We start from the raw sequence: 15,658 nt of genomic DNA, 5'->3' as shown, positions 1-15,658 counted from the left end.
AGCTGAAGAGCTGAGGGACAGTGCCCAGGCCCAGAGTTCAGGCCCCATGACCGGACCCCCCCCCCCAAAAAAAAAAAAAGTTAAAATTTGTCTGGAGCTGGTGGCTCACATCTGCGGTTCAAAGCCAGCCCAGTAAGGAAAATCTGTGAGACTCTTAACTACCAAAGAGCCATAAATGGTACTGTGGCTCAAAGGGGTAGAGGGCTAGCCTTGGGCACAAAAGCTAAAGGACAGCACTTAGGCCCTGAGATCAAGCCCACGATTAGCAGCCCCAGGACTAGAGTGTGTGCGCGCACGTGTGCACACGTCACACACACACGTAAAAATCCAAAAAGAATGGATAAAATGTTAAGTTCACCACATGGAACTTTTTTTTCTTTTTTTTTTTTTTTGTCGGTCATAGGGCTTGAACTCTGGGCCTGGGCGCTGTCACTCAGCTCTTCAGCTCAAGGTGAGCGCTCTACCACTTGAGCTACAGCGCCACTTCCGGTTTTCTGGTGGTTTATTGGAGATAGGAGTCTCACGGTCTTTCTTGCCCGGGCTGGCTTTGAACCGCGATCCTCAGATCTCAGCCTCCTGAGTAGCTAGGATTACAGGCGTGAGCCACCAGCGCCCGGCTAGAACTTTTTTTTCTTAATCCCCATTAGTTTCATTTTTATAAATAAGAAATCCTATTAGTAGAGCCACTAGAGCTCCAGACAGGTCTTCAAAAGGGAGGTCTCAGCCAAGGATCCTACTCCACGCAATCTGAGGATTTCAGTTCAAAGCCAGCCTGGGCAAGAAAGTCTGTGAGACTTATCTCCAATTAACCACCAGAAAACTATAAGTGGTGCTATGGCTCAAGTGGTAGAGCACTAGTCTTGATCTGAAGAGCTGTGGGACAGCGCCCAGGCTCAGAGTTCAAGACCCACCACCAACAAAAACAAAACAAAAGCACGAGGCCCTGAGTTCAAGGCCAAGTTCCACCAAAAAAATTTTTTTTGACATATAGACTATGTATCACTTAAATGTTTAGGTTATCTATAATGTCTACAATGATGTTTTCTAAGTAGTTGTTATAGTATCTTGTTTAGCGAATACTGACAAAAAGCATATGTACTTAGTTCCTAAGTACTCCTCTTTTATATTTTCAGTCAGAAGTTAAGTTGGTTGCATCCATGAATGTTGAATCTAGGGATGGGGAACTAGTGGATACAAAGGGCAAATTTAATTTGCACTTGGAAAATAAGCATTGTAGTTGGAAATGGTAGTGCATTCCTGAAAGTCTAGCTATTCAAGAGACAGAGGCAAGCCAGAACTGGTGGCTCATGCCTGTAATCCTACGTACTTAGGAGGCTGAGATCTGAGGATTGTGGTTCAAAGCCAGCATGGACAGGAAAAGTCATGCCAGACTCTTAACTCCAATTAACCACCAGAAAACTGAAAGTGGCACTGTGCATCAAAGTGGTAAAACTCAGGGGACAGTGTCTAGGTCCTGAGTTCAAGCTCCATTATGGAAAGCAGAGATGGATCAGCCCAGGGAAAAGTCAGACTCTATTTCAAAAACAGAATTCAAATGTAAGGGCTGGGGTGTGATTCAAGTAGCAGAGAACTTGATTTACCTAGGAAAAAATGCAAACAATTTCTGGGCATTGGTGGCTCACACCTGTAATACTAGCTATACAGAAGCCTGAGATCTGAGGATTGTAGTTCAAAGCCAGCCTGGGCAGGAAAGTCCTTTTTTTTTGGTCGTGGGGCTTGGCACTGGACCTGGGCACTGTCTGCTGTCCCTCATCTCTTTAGCTAAAGGCTAGCGCTCTACCAACCAACCACTTGAGCCACAGCTTCACTTCTGGTTTTCTGGTGGTTTATTGGAGATAGGAGTTTCACGGCTGGGAATGTGGCTTAGTGGTAGAGTGCTTGCCTAGTATGCATGAAGCCCTGGGTTCCATTCCTCAGTACTACATACACAAAAAAGCCAGAAGTTGGTGCTGTGGCTCAAGTGGTAGAGTTCTAGCCTTGAGCAAAAGAAGCTCAAGGACAGTGCCCAGGCCCTGGGTTTAAACCCCAGGACTGGCAAAAGAAAAAAGGGGGAAAAAAAAAAAAGAGGAGTTTCATGGACTTTCCTGCCAGGATTGCAATCCTCAGATCTCAGGCACCTAAGTAGCTAGGATTACAGGTATGAGCCATCAGCACTGGCCTCCAAGAGACTATTAACCTCAAACCACCAGAAAATCCACCCCCAGGCTGAGTTCTAGGCCCAAGAATGACGAAAAAAAAAAAGGCAACCAACCATAAAGACGAAAGTGGGAAATAATTCTATTCACATTTGACAGAAAGCATAATTCTGTCAATCAGTACAAGATTGTGAGGCAGTGTAATGAACCCTAATGTATTCATGCAATGAGTCTAGTCAGAAAAAATATTTCTAGGTGAAGTTATACTTTACCTCAAGCTACTACATAATATACAGGCTAAATCTAGAACTTAATAGTTAGGCACTTTCAAATTGGATTAAAGAGGGTTTCAATCATTAGTCTTATAATACCACATACCACACCCCAATATAGTTGACTGAAGTACAAAAAATTAAGATAGAAATTTAAAAAATGTTTACAATTTTAGAATAGGTTCTTAAGGTTGAGAAGCAACAACAGAAAATAGCAGATTTAGTAATGGGTAAACTTAACTTTCTTCAAAGCAAAACACCAGCTTGAACTAGGCAGGCTCAGAAGTCTGGGGGGGGGGGGGAGCGGGCAAGAAAGAATAGTCAATGGACCAAATGACAAACTGGGAAATCCTTTCACATTGATAAGACCAGCCATTTATTTAACTTGGGTGAGAGTATAAATTAAAACAACAAACGAGATAGAATAGTTGTTGCTAGTTACATTCACAAAGTTTTAAGACAGATTTAACAAAGAGGCAGAGAAAAGCACTTGTGTACACTACTTTCAACACTGAGAAAGTCATGTGACTGAATGAACATAAACACTTTGGGAGATCTATCACATCAAGAAAACAATTGTATAAAGTGATTTTTAACCAACATTGTTTAGGCAATGAAAAATGTATTCTGAATGTCAACAGGGCAATAGTTATGTACATTACATACAGTATATCCATAGTATGTAATGTATAAATAAACACAGAAAGGCCTACACATTGGAAGCAATATTGCTGTGTAATGAATGGACCCACTGAAAACTCTCCAGGGCAACTCATGTATATGGATGTTTAGAGAGGGTAGGGGAGCTAGATGCATCTAATCTGTCAATATCCTTTAAACAGATGAGGTTCAGAAAGGTTGGGCAAATTAACTTTTTTGTTTTGAACATCTTGTTTTATTTTCCTAACCAATAAACAAAAACAAATACATAAAATGAAAACTGGATTTTTAAAATGAAAAAGAAAAAGATAAAGTTGATAGCTCAAGAAAGTGGTAAAAACAGACCAGCAAGCACCTGAAGAAACAACACAAGGGAACTAGGGATGAGATGGTATAAGCTTGGACTGAGAAACAGAACTAGGTAAGAAGTTCTCTAAAATGACTTCGCTCACATGCAGTTATGTCCTATGAAACCATCTGTCTTATGTATCTTTACCATATCAAAAGGAAAATCCAGGTACATTAAAACAGTTAAGTATATAAACATGTAAGTGACAATTATATACATCAGTTGGAGTCCCTGGTAAACTTAAAGCAGCTTAAAACAAAAAAGATTAAAAAAAAACTCTCAAAAAACTTTTTTAATATGACTTACAGGTTACCCCAGAATAGGAAGTAATGACATTTAGGTGAATTAAGCTATTAAAAGCAAAAATGGCCACAACCTTCATTAAAAACCAAGTAAATGTAGTATACTATGTACAAGTGGCACATGGTGCCAATTTTATTTGCAGCTATTATTATAGTACTCCATCTCAAATGTACAAGTTACACCTTTGTCACAGCCTTGGCTAAGTCTTGAACTAGTGCAGAATTCAGCTGTGGTAGAATGCTGATGTTAGCATGCCTAGATGTAGCATACTTGTTCTTGATAGTCTGAAAGAGAAAAGGCACAATAAATAAAAACACAGGATCAGTCACAAGATCCCATGATGTACCAGAACATGGGAGCAGATGCCTGTGATCTCAGCAACTCAGGAGTCTGAAGCAGGAGGATTCAAAGTTTGAGGCCAGCCTGAGCTACAGGGTGAAGCCATGTCTCAAAAACATTTATAGAAAAAAAAAAAAAGAAAAAAAAAACATTTATAGGGGCTGGTGGCTCAGTGGTAAAGTGCTTGCCTTGCATGCATGAAGCCCTGGGTTCGATTCTTCAGTACCACAGAAGCAGAAAAAGCTGGAAGTGGTGCTGTGTCTCAAGTGGTAGAGCACTAGCTGGAGCTGAAGAGCTCAGGGACAGTGCCCAGGCCCAGACCGGCAAAAAAAAAAATATTTACAAAGCCAGGTGCCGCTGGCTCACACCTGTAATTCTAGCTAAGGAGGCTGCGATCTGAGGATCATGGTTCAAAGTCACCCTGGGCAAGGAAGTCCATGATACTCTTATCTCCATTAAACCACTCAGAAAGCCAGGAAATGGAGCTGTGGCTCAAGTGGTACAGTGCTCACCTTGAGCTGAAGAGCTGAAGGACAGTGCCCAGGCCCAGAGTTCAAGCCCCACGACCGACAAAAAAACAACCAAAAAAAAATTTCCAAGGTGGGTGCTGATAGCTTGCACCTGTAAGCACCTCCTAGCTACTCAGGAAGCTGAGATCTGAGAATCGTGGTTCCAACCAGGAAAATCCACGAGGCTCTTCTCTCCAATTAACCACCAGAAAATTGGTAGTGGTGTTGTAATGCTCAGGGACAATGCCCAGACCCTAAGTTCAAGCCCCACAACTGATGACATCCCCCTCCCCCTCCAATTTTTTTTCCAAATCCCCAAAGATTCAATAGTATATTCATAACTCCTTGGGCTGAAGGTGTAGCTCAGAGATAAGGAAGTCCTGAGTCCAATCACCAGCCCCAAATTACCTTTCCCCCTACCTGTTCTTCTTATCCTTTAAAAAAAAAACCAAAAAACCATCAAAACTAGCTCAGGTGGCATGTGCCTGTAGTCTCAGCTAACTCAGGAGGCCAGATCATTAGGATTGAGTTCTGGAATGCTGGGTTATCTGAGCTATAAAAGCAAAACCCCACTGTTACAAATAAACTGCAGTTGCAGACATTAAGTCTGATACAACATTTTACAATGTCAATAACTGGACTCACCATGTGCTTTGTAAGCCCCCGATTCACCATGACTACATTCTTAGCCAGGTGCTGCATAACAGGAAGAAGAGATTCCTCAGTGTAAGACAGGTAATGCTGTAGAGTTGGTGTCTAAGAAAAAGAAAAAAAAAAGACTTATTATAATTGAAATTTAAGACAAGCTTAAAAACTTCCATATCCTTTCATTGCTTCTGTAGGAACCTGTGCTCAAACCATACTGTTACTACCACAGGCTTGTCCATCTCAGACTTCCTAAGGGAACTTTTTCTCACTCTCATTCATAGTTGTCCTCTATGAATAGCTAGACCATGGCACATGGGACATAAATATTTGCTCTATCAATGACTATGAATGAACTTTTTAGGTTATTTGACATGGAGTTTTTGCAGCAGTGAAAAAAATAGTTGCTCTGTCTTTCTCAAAGGGTGCTGGTGGCTCACGCCTGTAATCCTAGCTACTCAGGTGGCTAAGATCTGAGGAACATGGTTCAGGAAAGTCTCTTATCTTCAATTAACTACCAGAAAACTGGAAATGGCACTGTGGCTCAAGTGGTAGAGCTCTTGCTTTGAGCTGAAGAGCTCAGGGACAGTGCCCAGGCCAAGAGTTCAAGGCCCCTGACAAAAAAAAAAAAAAGCTTAGGGACCGGGACCGTACTCAGGCCCTGAGTTCAAGCCCTAGGACTGGCAAAAGAAAAGAAAAGCAAGCAAGCTAGCTTGGTAAATTAAATTCTATGAGATAAGCTTACCCATTCACCATTATCAAGAATTTTCAGTGCTAAGCAAAAAGCTCCTGCTGCAATTTGAGAAGGAGGAATGTGCACCATTTCATAGTCCAACATAGTCAGTTCCATCAGGTATTTGGCCAACGTATGCTGTTCAACATCAACCTGGAAAAAAAACCTGGATGTCACTGAGTTTCTTTCAGAGAATTTACAGTGGCAATTACCTGCATGCATCTTTAACTACAAATGTATCTGCCTATGGAATGTTTTGATAGCCACATTGCAATGCAGCCCAAATGGGAATAACATCTCCATCCTTCTTTATGTGGCTAGGTAGTTAATGTAGTTAAGCAGCAATATTCCCTAAAATGCCATATCAAAGGTTTCTTTCTTTTTTTTTTTTTGCTGGTTGTGAGGCCAGAATTCAGAGTCTGGGGGTGCTGTCCCTCAGCTCTTCAGCTCAAGGCTAGTGCTATATCACTTGAGCCACAGCACCATTTCTGGCTTTTTCTGCTGAGGAATCAAACCCAGGGGGTCATGAATGCAAGGCAAACATTCTACCATTGAGCCACCTTCCCAGCCCCAAAGTTTTTATATTTTTGGGTCCGGTTGTGGGGCCTGAACTCAGGGCCTGGGCGCTGTCCCTCAGCTCTTCAGCTCAAGGCTAGTGCTCTACCACTTGAGCCACAGCACCACTTCCGGCTTTTTTCTTTTTGCTTATGTGGTGCTGAGGAATCGAACCCAGGGCCTCATGCATGCAAGGCAAGTGCTCTACCACTGAGCCACCTTCCCAGCCCCCAAAGTTTCTTAAGACAGCCGTACCTCTCCAATTTTTGATGCTCTACGAAGAAAGTGCAGGGGTAGAGGGCGGCCCAGACCAAAATTCAAAGCTCTTAGAATCTTCATTTCCGTCTGTCTGATTTGGTGCTTAGTGTAAGTGTTGTTAGTTACAAAAGCAAAGTCACCAATTTCTGGAGGATACATTTCTTCATATTTACTTGCAATAAACATGGCAGTGACACCAACCAGCTGCAGCATTTTCTTGGGCACACTATTATTCTGTAACAGGAGTTTCAGTTGGATGAATAATATGTACTTGGAAAGGAGACACAGGACTACAAAGGAGACATAGGTGAAATAGTTGCACAGCAGAATCTCAAATCAATGACATCTAATTTCCTTACACAAGTGTATCTTTTCTTTTGTCAGTCACAGGGTCTGAACTCTGGGCCTGGGCGCTGTCCCTCAGCTCAAGGCGAGTGCTCTACCACTTGAGCCATACCGCCACTTCTGCTTAAGTGGTGCTGAGCAATTGAACCTAGGGCCTCATGCATGCAAAGCAAGCACTCTACCACTGAGTCACCTTCCCAGCCCCCACAAGTGTATCTTGACTCATCTAGGATCCAGGAATGAATCACCAAATTATATCTTACCTGCATGAACCTATCAATAACGGAAACGGTCATATACATAGTCTCTTGCAGCAACCGGAATTTCATTTGAACCTGCACTAGCCAGTCAATTAAGATGGCTCTCATGTTTGCAGTGACTTCCCGACCTAGCAGGTATTTTGGTCTGACAGACTGTTCTTCCTGAAAAAGAAAATGCCAACTGTCTTTAGAAACATGACCCAGTGTCCAGAAAGGGCATTTTTACTTAAAAAATTTTTTTGTTGGTTGTGAGGATTGAACTCAGAGCCTGGGCATTGTTTCTAAACCTCTTTTTGCTCGAGGGTAGCACTCTACCATTTGAGCCATAGTGCCACTTCCAGTTTTTGAGTGGGTAATTGCAGAGTCTCATGGGGACTTTTCTGACCAGGCTGGCCTTGAACTGCAATCCTCAGCTTCCTAAGTAATGAGGATTACAGGCAGGAGCTACAGGTTCCTGGCTTAAAAAGGAAATTTTTATAGAATAGTTCTGGGTATTAAGAGTTTGAAATAAAGGCTGGGAAGGTGGCTCAGTGGTAGAGCGCTTGCCTTGCATGCATGAGGCCCTGGGTTTGATTCCTCAGCACCACATAAGCAAAAAAAGAAAAAAGCTGGAAGTGGCGCTGTGGCTCAAGTGGTAGAGCGCTAGCCTTGAGCTGAAGAGCTGAAGGATAGCGCCCAGGCCCAGAGTTCAGGCCCCACGACCGGAATCAAAAAAAAAGAAAAAAAAAAGAATAAATCATGAAGGACAAGCACATTCCTCTACAAAATCCAACTTTCTGAAAAGATCACAAACTTTCATAAACATTAAAAACAAGGTAGGAGAAATTCAGAGCAGATGGTGGTCCTGATGAAGAATTCTTGAAAATCTTGTAAAAAAAAAGATGTCCAAAAGGACCCAGCAAGAGAATAGAGGTGTCAGTGACTACTGGAGAAGATAATACATTAAAACAATTGGGTAAATCTGGGAATTTGTAATTTCTCCTAGAATGTCTATTAGGGATGTTTATAGAGAGCAAAGAGCAAATAGTGTTAAGGTCTTGGATATCCAAGGACTTTAATTTTAAAGTATGCTCCTTTTGGACACAAATAATTTCCCTGATTATCAGATGCACTACAGGTACACTGACACAAAATATCTTGTACTGGGAACAACTAAAGTCGTCTTTTTTCTTTGGTCGGTGGTAGAGCCTGAACTCTGGGCCTGGGTGCTCTCTCTCAGCTCTTCAGCTCAAGGCTAGCGCTCTACCACTTGAGCCACAGTGCCACTTCCAGCTTTTTTCTTTTTGCTTATGTGGTGCTGAGGAATCGAACCCAGGGCCTCATGCATGTAAGGCAAGCGCTCTACCACTGAGCCACCTTCCCTGCCCCAGCTATAGTCTTCATCATCATCTTCATTCCTATTTCCTGTCTCACTTTTTTATTTTTAATCTAGGGAGTTTGGGAAATTACCTATTCCCAGCTAAGCTATGTGTCTACATTCAAGCTGTGGACTTCCTTTTTAAAAAGGTCATAGTGCTTATTTACTCAATCTTGTACTTCCTTCTTCAAAATGGCAAGCAGTCTTCATTGGTTTGTTTAATGACTTTGGGTAATCAATTGTTTTAAAATGCTACTGATGTCTTGCTTGAATTATTGTAAAATGTTGATAAAAATACCTTTAATAAGCTAAGTATGGTAAAACACACCGAAGGCTGAAACTGGAGGATTACAAGTTCCAGGCAAGCATGCATTACATAAAAACAAAAACAAAAACAAAATCCTGACTTGCAGGGCGTTGGTGGCTCACGCCTGTAATCTTAGCTACTCAGGAGGCTGAGATCTGAGGATTATAGTTCAAAGTCAACTTGGGCAGGAAAGTCCACAAGACTCTTATCTCTAATGAACCACCAGAAAATGGGAAGTGGACCTGTGGCTCAAAATGGTAGAGCTTTAGCCTTGAGCAAAAGACTGTAGGGACAGCACCTGAGTTCAAGCCCCATGACACACACACACACACACACCCTCTCTCTCTCTCTCTCAAACAAATACACACACACACACACACACACACACACACACACACACACACACACACACACACACACACACACACACACACACACACACACACACACACACACACACACACACACACACACACACACACACACACACACACACACACCCTCTCTCTCTCTCTCTCTCTCTCTCTCTCAAACAAATCCAAATTTGCCAGTCCTGGGCTTGAATTCAGTGCCTGGGCACTGTCCCTGAGCTTCTTTTGCTCAAGGCTAGCACTCACACACACACCCTCTCTCTCTCAAACAAATCCAAATTTGCCAGTCCTGGGCTTGAATTCAGTGCCTGGGCACTGTCCCTGAGCTTCTTTTGCTCAAGGCTAGCACTCACCACTTAAACCACAGTGCCACTTCTGGCTTTTTCTGTGTATGTGGTACTGAGGAATCAAACCCAGGGCTTCATGCATGCTAAGGCAAGCACTCTACCACTTAGCCACATTCCCAGCCCATGTCCCCAGACTTTTAAAAACATCTTTTTTTCTTCTGGACCCAGGACTTGAACTCAATGTCTGGCACTTAGGCAAGCACTCAGAAACCTGAAACATGATTCTAGGCCCCAATTTTTTTTTGGGGGGGAGGGGGGGTCTGGTCGTGGGGCCTGAACTCTGGGCCTGGGCGCTGTCTCTCAGCTCTTCAGCTCAAGGCTAGCGCTCTACCACTTGAGCCACAGTGCCACTTTTGGCTTTTTTCTTTTTTCTTATGTGGTACTGAGGAATCGAACCCAGGGCCTCAGGCATGCAAGGCAAGTGCTCTACCACTGAGCCACTTTCCCAGCCCAGCCCCAATTTTTTTTTTTAATTGTATTTTATTTTATTTGGGAACATACTGTACAGAGGGGCCACAATTACATGGGCAGGATAACGCACACACTTCTCACCAAGCATTGCAGCCTCCTCCCCGGCCTACCCTTCACTTCCCTTCCCCGCCTCCCCCCTCCCCCCACCCAATTTTACCCCCCTCCCCCCACCCAATTATACCCCCCTCCCCCCCCCCACACCGACATTGTAAAGCTGGTTTTGACATGACATTTTGTACTTCTCATTGTTGCAACAGGTCCACCTGAATCCCCAAACGACTTGTTTGTCCCCCCAATTTTTTTTTTTAAGAGACCAGGTCTAGCTCTATTTTTTCATGGCTGGTGTAAAACTTGAGATCTCCATGCTTCTGTTTCCTGAGTAATTGGGATTATATACATGGGGACCACTGGGTCTGGCCTTCTATTTATTTTTAATTTTTTGTCATTTGTGGGACTTGAACTCTTTTCAGCTCAAGACAAGTACTCTACCACTTGAGCCACAGCTCCACTTCTGGTTTTCTGGGAGAAGACTTTCTTGCCAGGGCTAGCTTTGAACTGTGATCCTCAAATCTCAGCCTCCTGAGTAGCTAGGATTATAGGTGTGAACAACCGGCGCACGGTCACTTCCAGTTTTTGAGTGGTAACTCATGAAGACTTTTTCTGCTTGGGCTGGCTTTGAACCACAACCCTCAGATCTCAGCCTAAGTAGCTAGGATTACAGGCATTAGCCACCGGTGCCAGGCCTAGCCTTTTATTTTCTGGTTCCAATATTGGGGCTTGAAATCAGGGACTGGGAACCTTTAGCTTTTTTGCTCAAGGCTAGCACTTTATCATTTGAGCCATAGCCCTATTTCTGGCTTTTTGTTGGATAGATGGAGATAGTCTCATGGACTTTCATGCCCAGAGTTGGCTTCAAACAATAATCCTCAGCGCTCAGCCTTCTGACTAGCTCGAATTACAAGGGTGAGCTACTGGCAGCCTGTTTTTTTTTTTGTCTGGTGATTGAATTCAGGACCAAATAAGCACTCTACCACTTGAGCTACACTCTCAGCTCGAGAGTATATTTCAATATAGCCTAGGCTATATTGAAAACACTCAAATAATATACCTTCAACAGAGCTAGTTACAATTTAGAATAGGTTTTAATGATAATACTGACCTCAAGTTGTCTCAGATAAGCATAAATATCTTTCACATATTCACTACAAAGATTTGGATCAGCTCCATCTTCTGCATCCACATCATTCACTGCAAGTATTACATCAGAGAAAGCCTGACACAAATATTCTTCAGCAGGGGCACATCCAGATGTTTCCATTGGGCTTGGAGAGGGAGTATCCACCTTAAAACAGCAGCAAGAGAACAACTTACAGTTTGGCAATGGAGGTCAGATATTGGTAACACAAACACAAACTATTATGCTAAATAATGTAATTTACTTCTTTAAAGCAAATATTCTATTTCTTTTTCAAAAATAAAATGCCCTTACAGTAAGCCAGTTTCAAGTTGGCAGAACCAAAATGCTTAACAAGGCAAAGATAGAGGCAAGTAAATTCATATTGTAGACTTGCCTTCCAGAAAAAACTGGTTAAGTAATGGAGCTGTTTATCAGGTGAAGCTGATCCAAATGAATGACACGTCCAAGTTCAGCTTCATCTCAAAAAACGATTGGCTTCTCATTTACTACTAAACAGAATACAAGTTCTAGCTTAAGGACAAACTTACCTTATATAAGACTATTTCCTTCAAGTTCCCTTTACCCTATTGCTCAAACACTATTGAGTACTATCTTCAAGTCAAATTTTGTGCAGGTGCTGACTTTGAGGCATTTTCAAGACGTTTTGAATTGAGTAGACAAAACAAACTAAGATAGATTCTAGGAGTAGGAGTTTGGTGGGGAAGTCAGAGAAGGCCTCAGGAGTTGTTTGTAGAGCTGTTAAAAGGTTATAAAGGTGGTTTGCTAAATGAGAGGGTGGGGAAGGCATTCCCTACTAAGTAGGAAAGCAAAGGCAAGAATTAGTATAGTTTTCAACGAAGTAGTAGGGAAGGGGAAAAGCTAGTCAGGTCAGTAGAAGCCTGCAATCTCAGCACTCAGGAGTTTACCAGCCTGGGTTACATTGAAAGCAAAACAAGGGATGAAGATGTAGCCTAGTGATAGTTCGCCATGTAAGGCCTGAGTTCAATATCCAGCCCAGGTGGTTGTGTAGGAAGAACCAAGGTTCAGAATGTAGGTCATAAATATATTTAAGATCTTACACATCTTAACATGATTTACCTGGGCTTGAGTCTCTTTATCAGTTACTTTGCTGTGACCCTCACTTAAGAGTTCTCTTAGCCTCTAAAAGGTAGAGATAATAAGACCTACTCCAGAGTGTATTTGTACAGATTATGTGAGTTAATGCACCTCGGTATTTAGAAGGGCCTGTCTTATGCTAAGCACTCAATAAATAGTACTGTTATTACTACTTATTAAAACAGAGTGAAATGAGGGAAAGTAACAGACTTAAAACGGTAAGAGTAAGTTTACCAAAATAGGTTCAGGCGAAAGTTTTTCTTCCTTTACAGGCTCAGGCTCAGGTTCAGGTTCTGGCTCAGGCTCAGGCTCTGTCTCAGACTCCTGCTCTATCTCTCGCACACTCACAGGGGCCTTTACCAGTGGTTTTGGTAGCTTTTTAGTAACTTTTCCAGTAGCTGAAGCTTTTACTTCCTGTAGATAAAAAGTAATGAACAGACTGTCCATCCAGGGTCCCAGGTGGAAGCTGGGGGGAGGGGGGGCGGGGGCAGGCTCTTCCAAGGAAGTTGAGTCAGGAAGTTAGTTACCTTTTTCCGAGGCACTCTGGCCTGCAGCTGTTCACTGTTTTTATTACCAATATCTCCAAGAGCAGTTCTTGGTCTCAGCCCGGGTTTACAAGCTGCCGCAGTGGGCACAGGCACACGCTTTGCGCCTGCCATGGTGACCTTGGCCTTATTTTCAGCATTAATTTTCGTGTTCTGAAAGAAGCAAGACCCCTGTGAGAGCTGGTCCAGTGGGATCAAGGTGGGGCACAGTGGAGAATTCAGGAGAGCGGTCTGTGAGCCGTCCCAAGGCGAGACCAGCTTCCCCCAGCCAGCCTACAACAGCGGGCAGGGATCTTCCAAGAGGCCTCCGATCTCAGGCGCCTCTCTGGAAGCTGGCGATGCGGTGGGGCTCGCTCGGGAGCTCTAGTCCACCTAAGGCCATCACCTCCCGCCAAGGTCGCCCCCCAAGATGCGCCCAGCCCTCCCCACCTCCCGCGGGAGCCCCCTCGGGCGCTCTGGGCGACCCTGCCCCCCACCCCGCACGGCTGCCGCGGTCCTCTCCCACCGCGTTCTGCGATCCTCGGCGTCTCACCCTGGTGACCCGGAGCGCCATGGTTCCTCTTCACCTGGGAGCTGCTCTGCGGGCAGAAGCAGAACCCGGAGCCTCACAGACCAACAGCCGTTCCTTACCAGCACGCCAGAGGAGTCGACTCGACTCTGGTTTAAACCCCGCACCGCTCCCTCCTCATTGGTCCGTTCGTGGCACTCGCTTCCTTCCCATTGGCGTTTGCCGGTTCCCGTAGAATGCGTTTCCAGGGCGACCCCGGTAGGAGGCTCCGCGGGGGCGGAGCCAGGCCAGGGGGCGGGGCCAGGCCAGGCCAGCCCCTCGGCTGGGCTCCCGCGGGGTTGGTCAGGCTGTCTGGTTCTGCGCCTGCGCACTCGCATGACTTACGTAGGCCCTGGCATCTGCTGGGTCCAGGAGAGTTGTCCTGGCTAGCCCGTCTGCCCGCGTTGGAAGCCTACATAGGGGTTTGGTCTAGTCCAATTTATGATAACACGCTCTCCCCTAGCTGTAGCAGTAATATCTTGAGTTCCCCGAGGCTAGTTCTTGCTGCATCCTTGCGTTTGATCATTCCATCAGCTCTTCTAAGGTGGACATTTGACACGATATTATAGTGAAGTAGATTAATAACACCGCTCATATTCTCTCTCATGTAACAAAAATGTACACTGAACTTTTTGCTCATTCCTGCTTTACTCCTAAAGCTGCTCTAAAAAAGAAAATCGTGTAAGCTGCTGATTTAACAGAAAACAGGCTTGTTAACTTTTTTTTTTTTTTTTTTTTTGGTCGGTCATGGGGCTTGAACTCTGGGCCTGGGCACTGTCTCTCAGCTCTTCAGCTCAAGGCTAGCGCTGTACCATTTGAGCCACAGCGCCACTTCCGGTTTTCTAGTGGTTTATTGGAGATAAGAGTCTCATGGACTTTCCTGCCTGGGCTGGCTTTGAACCGTGATCCTCAGATCTCAGCCTCCTCAGTAGCTAGGATTACAGCCACCGGCGCCAGGCAGGCTTGTTACTTCTCTACACTTTTCTTTCACATGAAATCAGTCTTAGTGGGGCTGGGAAGGTGGCTCAGTGTTAGAGCGCTTGCCTTGCATACATGAGGCCCTGGGTTTGATTCCTCAGCACCACATAAGCAAAAAGAAAAAAGCTGGAAATGGCGCTGTGGCTCAAGTAGTAGAGCACTAGCCTTGAGCTGAAGAACTGAGGAACAGCACCCAGGCCTAGAATTCAGGCCTCATGACTGGACCCTCCACCCCCCCCCCCCAAAAAAAAAATCAGTCTTAGTAATAGATTGCCATACAAAATTATATATTTAGTAATCAAATACTATGTGCCAGTAATTTTTATTTTACTTTCTTCTTTTCTTTCTTTCTTTTTTTTTTTTTGGTTGGTCATGGGGCTTGAATTCTGGGCCTGGGCACTGTCCCTCAGCTCTTCAGCTCAAGGCTGGTGCTCTACCACTTGAGCCACAGTGCCACTTCCGGTTTTCTGGTGGTTAATAGGAGATGAGTCTCACGGATTTTCCTGCTGGGGCTGGCTTTGAACTGTGATCCTCAGATTTCAGCCTTCTGAGTAGCTAGAATTACAAGCCTGAGCCATCGGCACATGGCTTTAAGAGTACTTTCAAACTTAAAGCAGAATTGAGGCAGGGAATGTGGCTTAGTGGTAGAGTGCTTGCCTCCCATGCATGAAGCCCTGGGTTCCATTCCTTAGTACCATATAAACAGAAAAAGCTGGAAGTGGTGCTGTGGCTCAAGTGGTAGAGTGCTAGCCTTGAGCAAAAGAAGCTCAAGGACAGTGCATAGCCCTTGAGTTCAAGCCCCAGGACTGCCCCCACCCCCAAAACAAAAGCAGAATTGAGAAGAAAGTAGACAGCTTACAGGCACAACTCCCTACTACCAACATAGTACACCAGAATGGACTTTTGTAATATGGATGCACCATCCCCTGAAGCCCATAGTTCACATATAGGCATCCCATATTTATTACTTCTGTTTTATGAAACAGGGTTTTGTTATACACAAAGCCCAGGCTGGCCTAGAACTCTCCTACTGCATCTGACACTGGAGTACTGAGGTT

The 15,658-nt window shown here is 44.2% G+C and overlaps 1 protein-coding gene across 1 annotated transcript; it reads right to left on the bottom strand.

Moving 5' to 3' along the window:
* Positions 1-2,332: 2,332 nt before the first annotated feature.
* On the bottom strand, positions 2,333-13,755 carry Ccnb1 (cyclin B1). Its single transcript, XM_070031279.1, has 9 exons — positions 13,608-13,755; positions 13,058-13,228; positions 12,765-12,944; positions 11,397-11,579; positions 7,388-7,546; positions 6,777-7,013; positions 5,979-6,119; positions 5,234-5,344; positions 2,333-4,024 (listed from the first exon to the last, which is right to left on the bottom strand). The coding sequence occupies exons 1-9, from the start codon at positions 13,626-13,628 to the stop codon at positions 3,917-3,919; spliced, it is 1,311 nt and encodes a 436-aa protein (XP_069887380.1). The 5' UTR covers positions 13,629-13,755; the 3' UTR covers positions 2,333-3,916.
* Between the last annotated feature and the right edge of the window lie 1,903 nt (positions 13,756-15,658).

Source organism: Dipodomys merriami, unplaced genomic scaffold (assembly GCF_024711535.1).
Source record: "Dipodomys merriami isolate MVZ:Mamm:240054 unplaced genomic scaffold, mDipMer1.0.p SCAF_20, whole genome shotgun sequence".
Lineage (NCBI taxonomy): Eukaryota > Metazoa > Chordata > Mammalia > Rodentia > Heteromyidae > Dipodomys > Dipodomys merriami.
The sequence above is the reverse complement of the archived record's forward strand: the minus strand, read 5'-3'. Positions and strand labels throughout refer to the sequence as shown.

Excerpts from the sequence above, each read along its gene's own strand:
- Ccnb1 (XM_070031279.1), bottom strand. The coding sequence starts at position 13,628 with ATGGCGCTCCGGGTCACCAGG. Across the intron at positions 12,945-13,057 it reads CCAGAGTGCCTCGGAAAAAG|GAAGTAAAAGCTTCAGCTAC; the intron begins GTAACTAACTTC and ends TTTTATCTACAG. Across the intron at positions 4,025-5,233 it reads GGGGGCTTACAAAGCACATG|ACTATCAAGAACAAGTATGC; the intron begins GTGAGTCCAGTT and ends TTTCTCTTTCAG.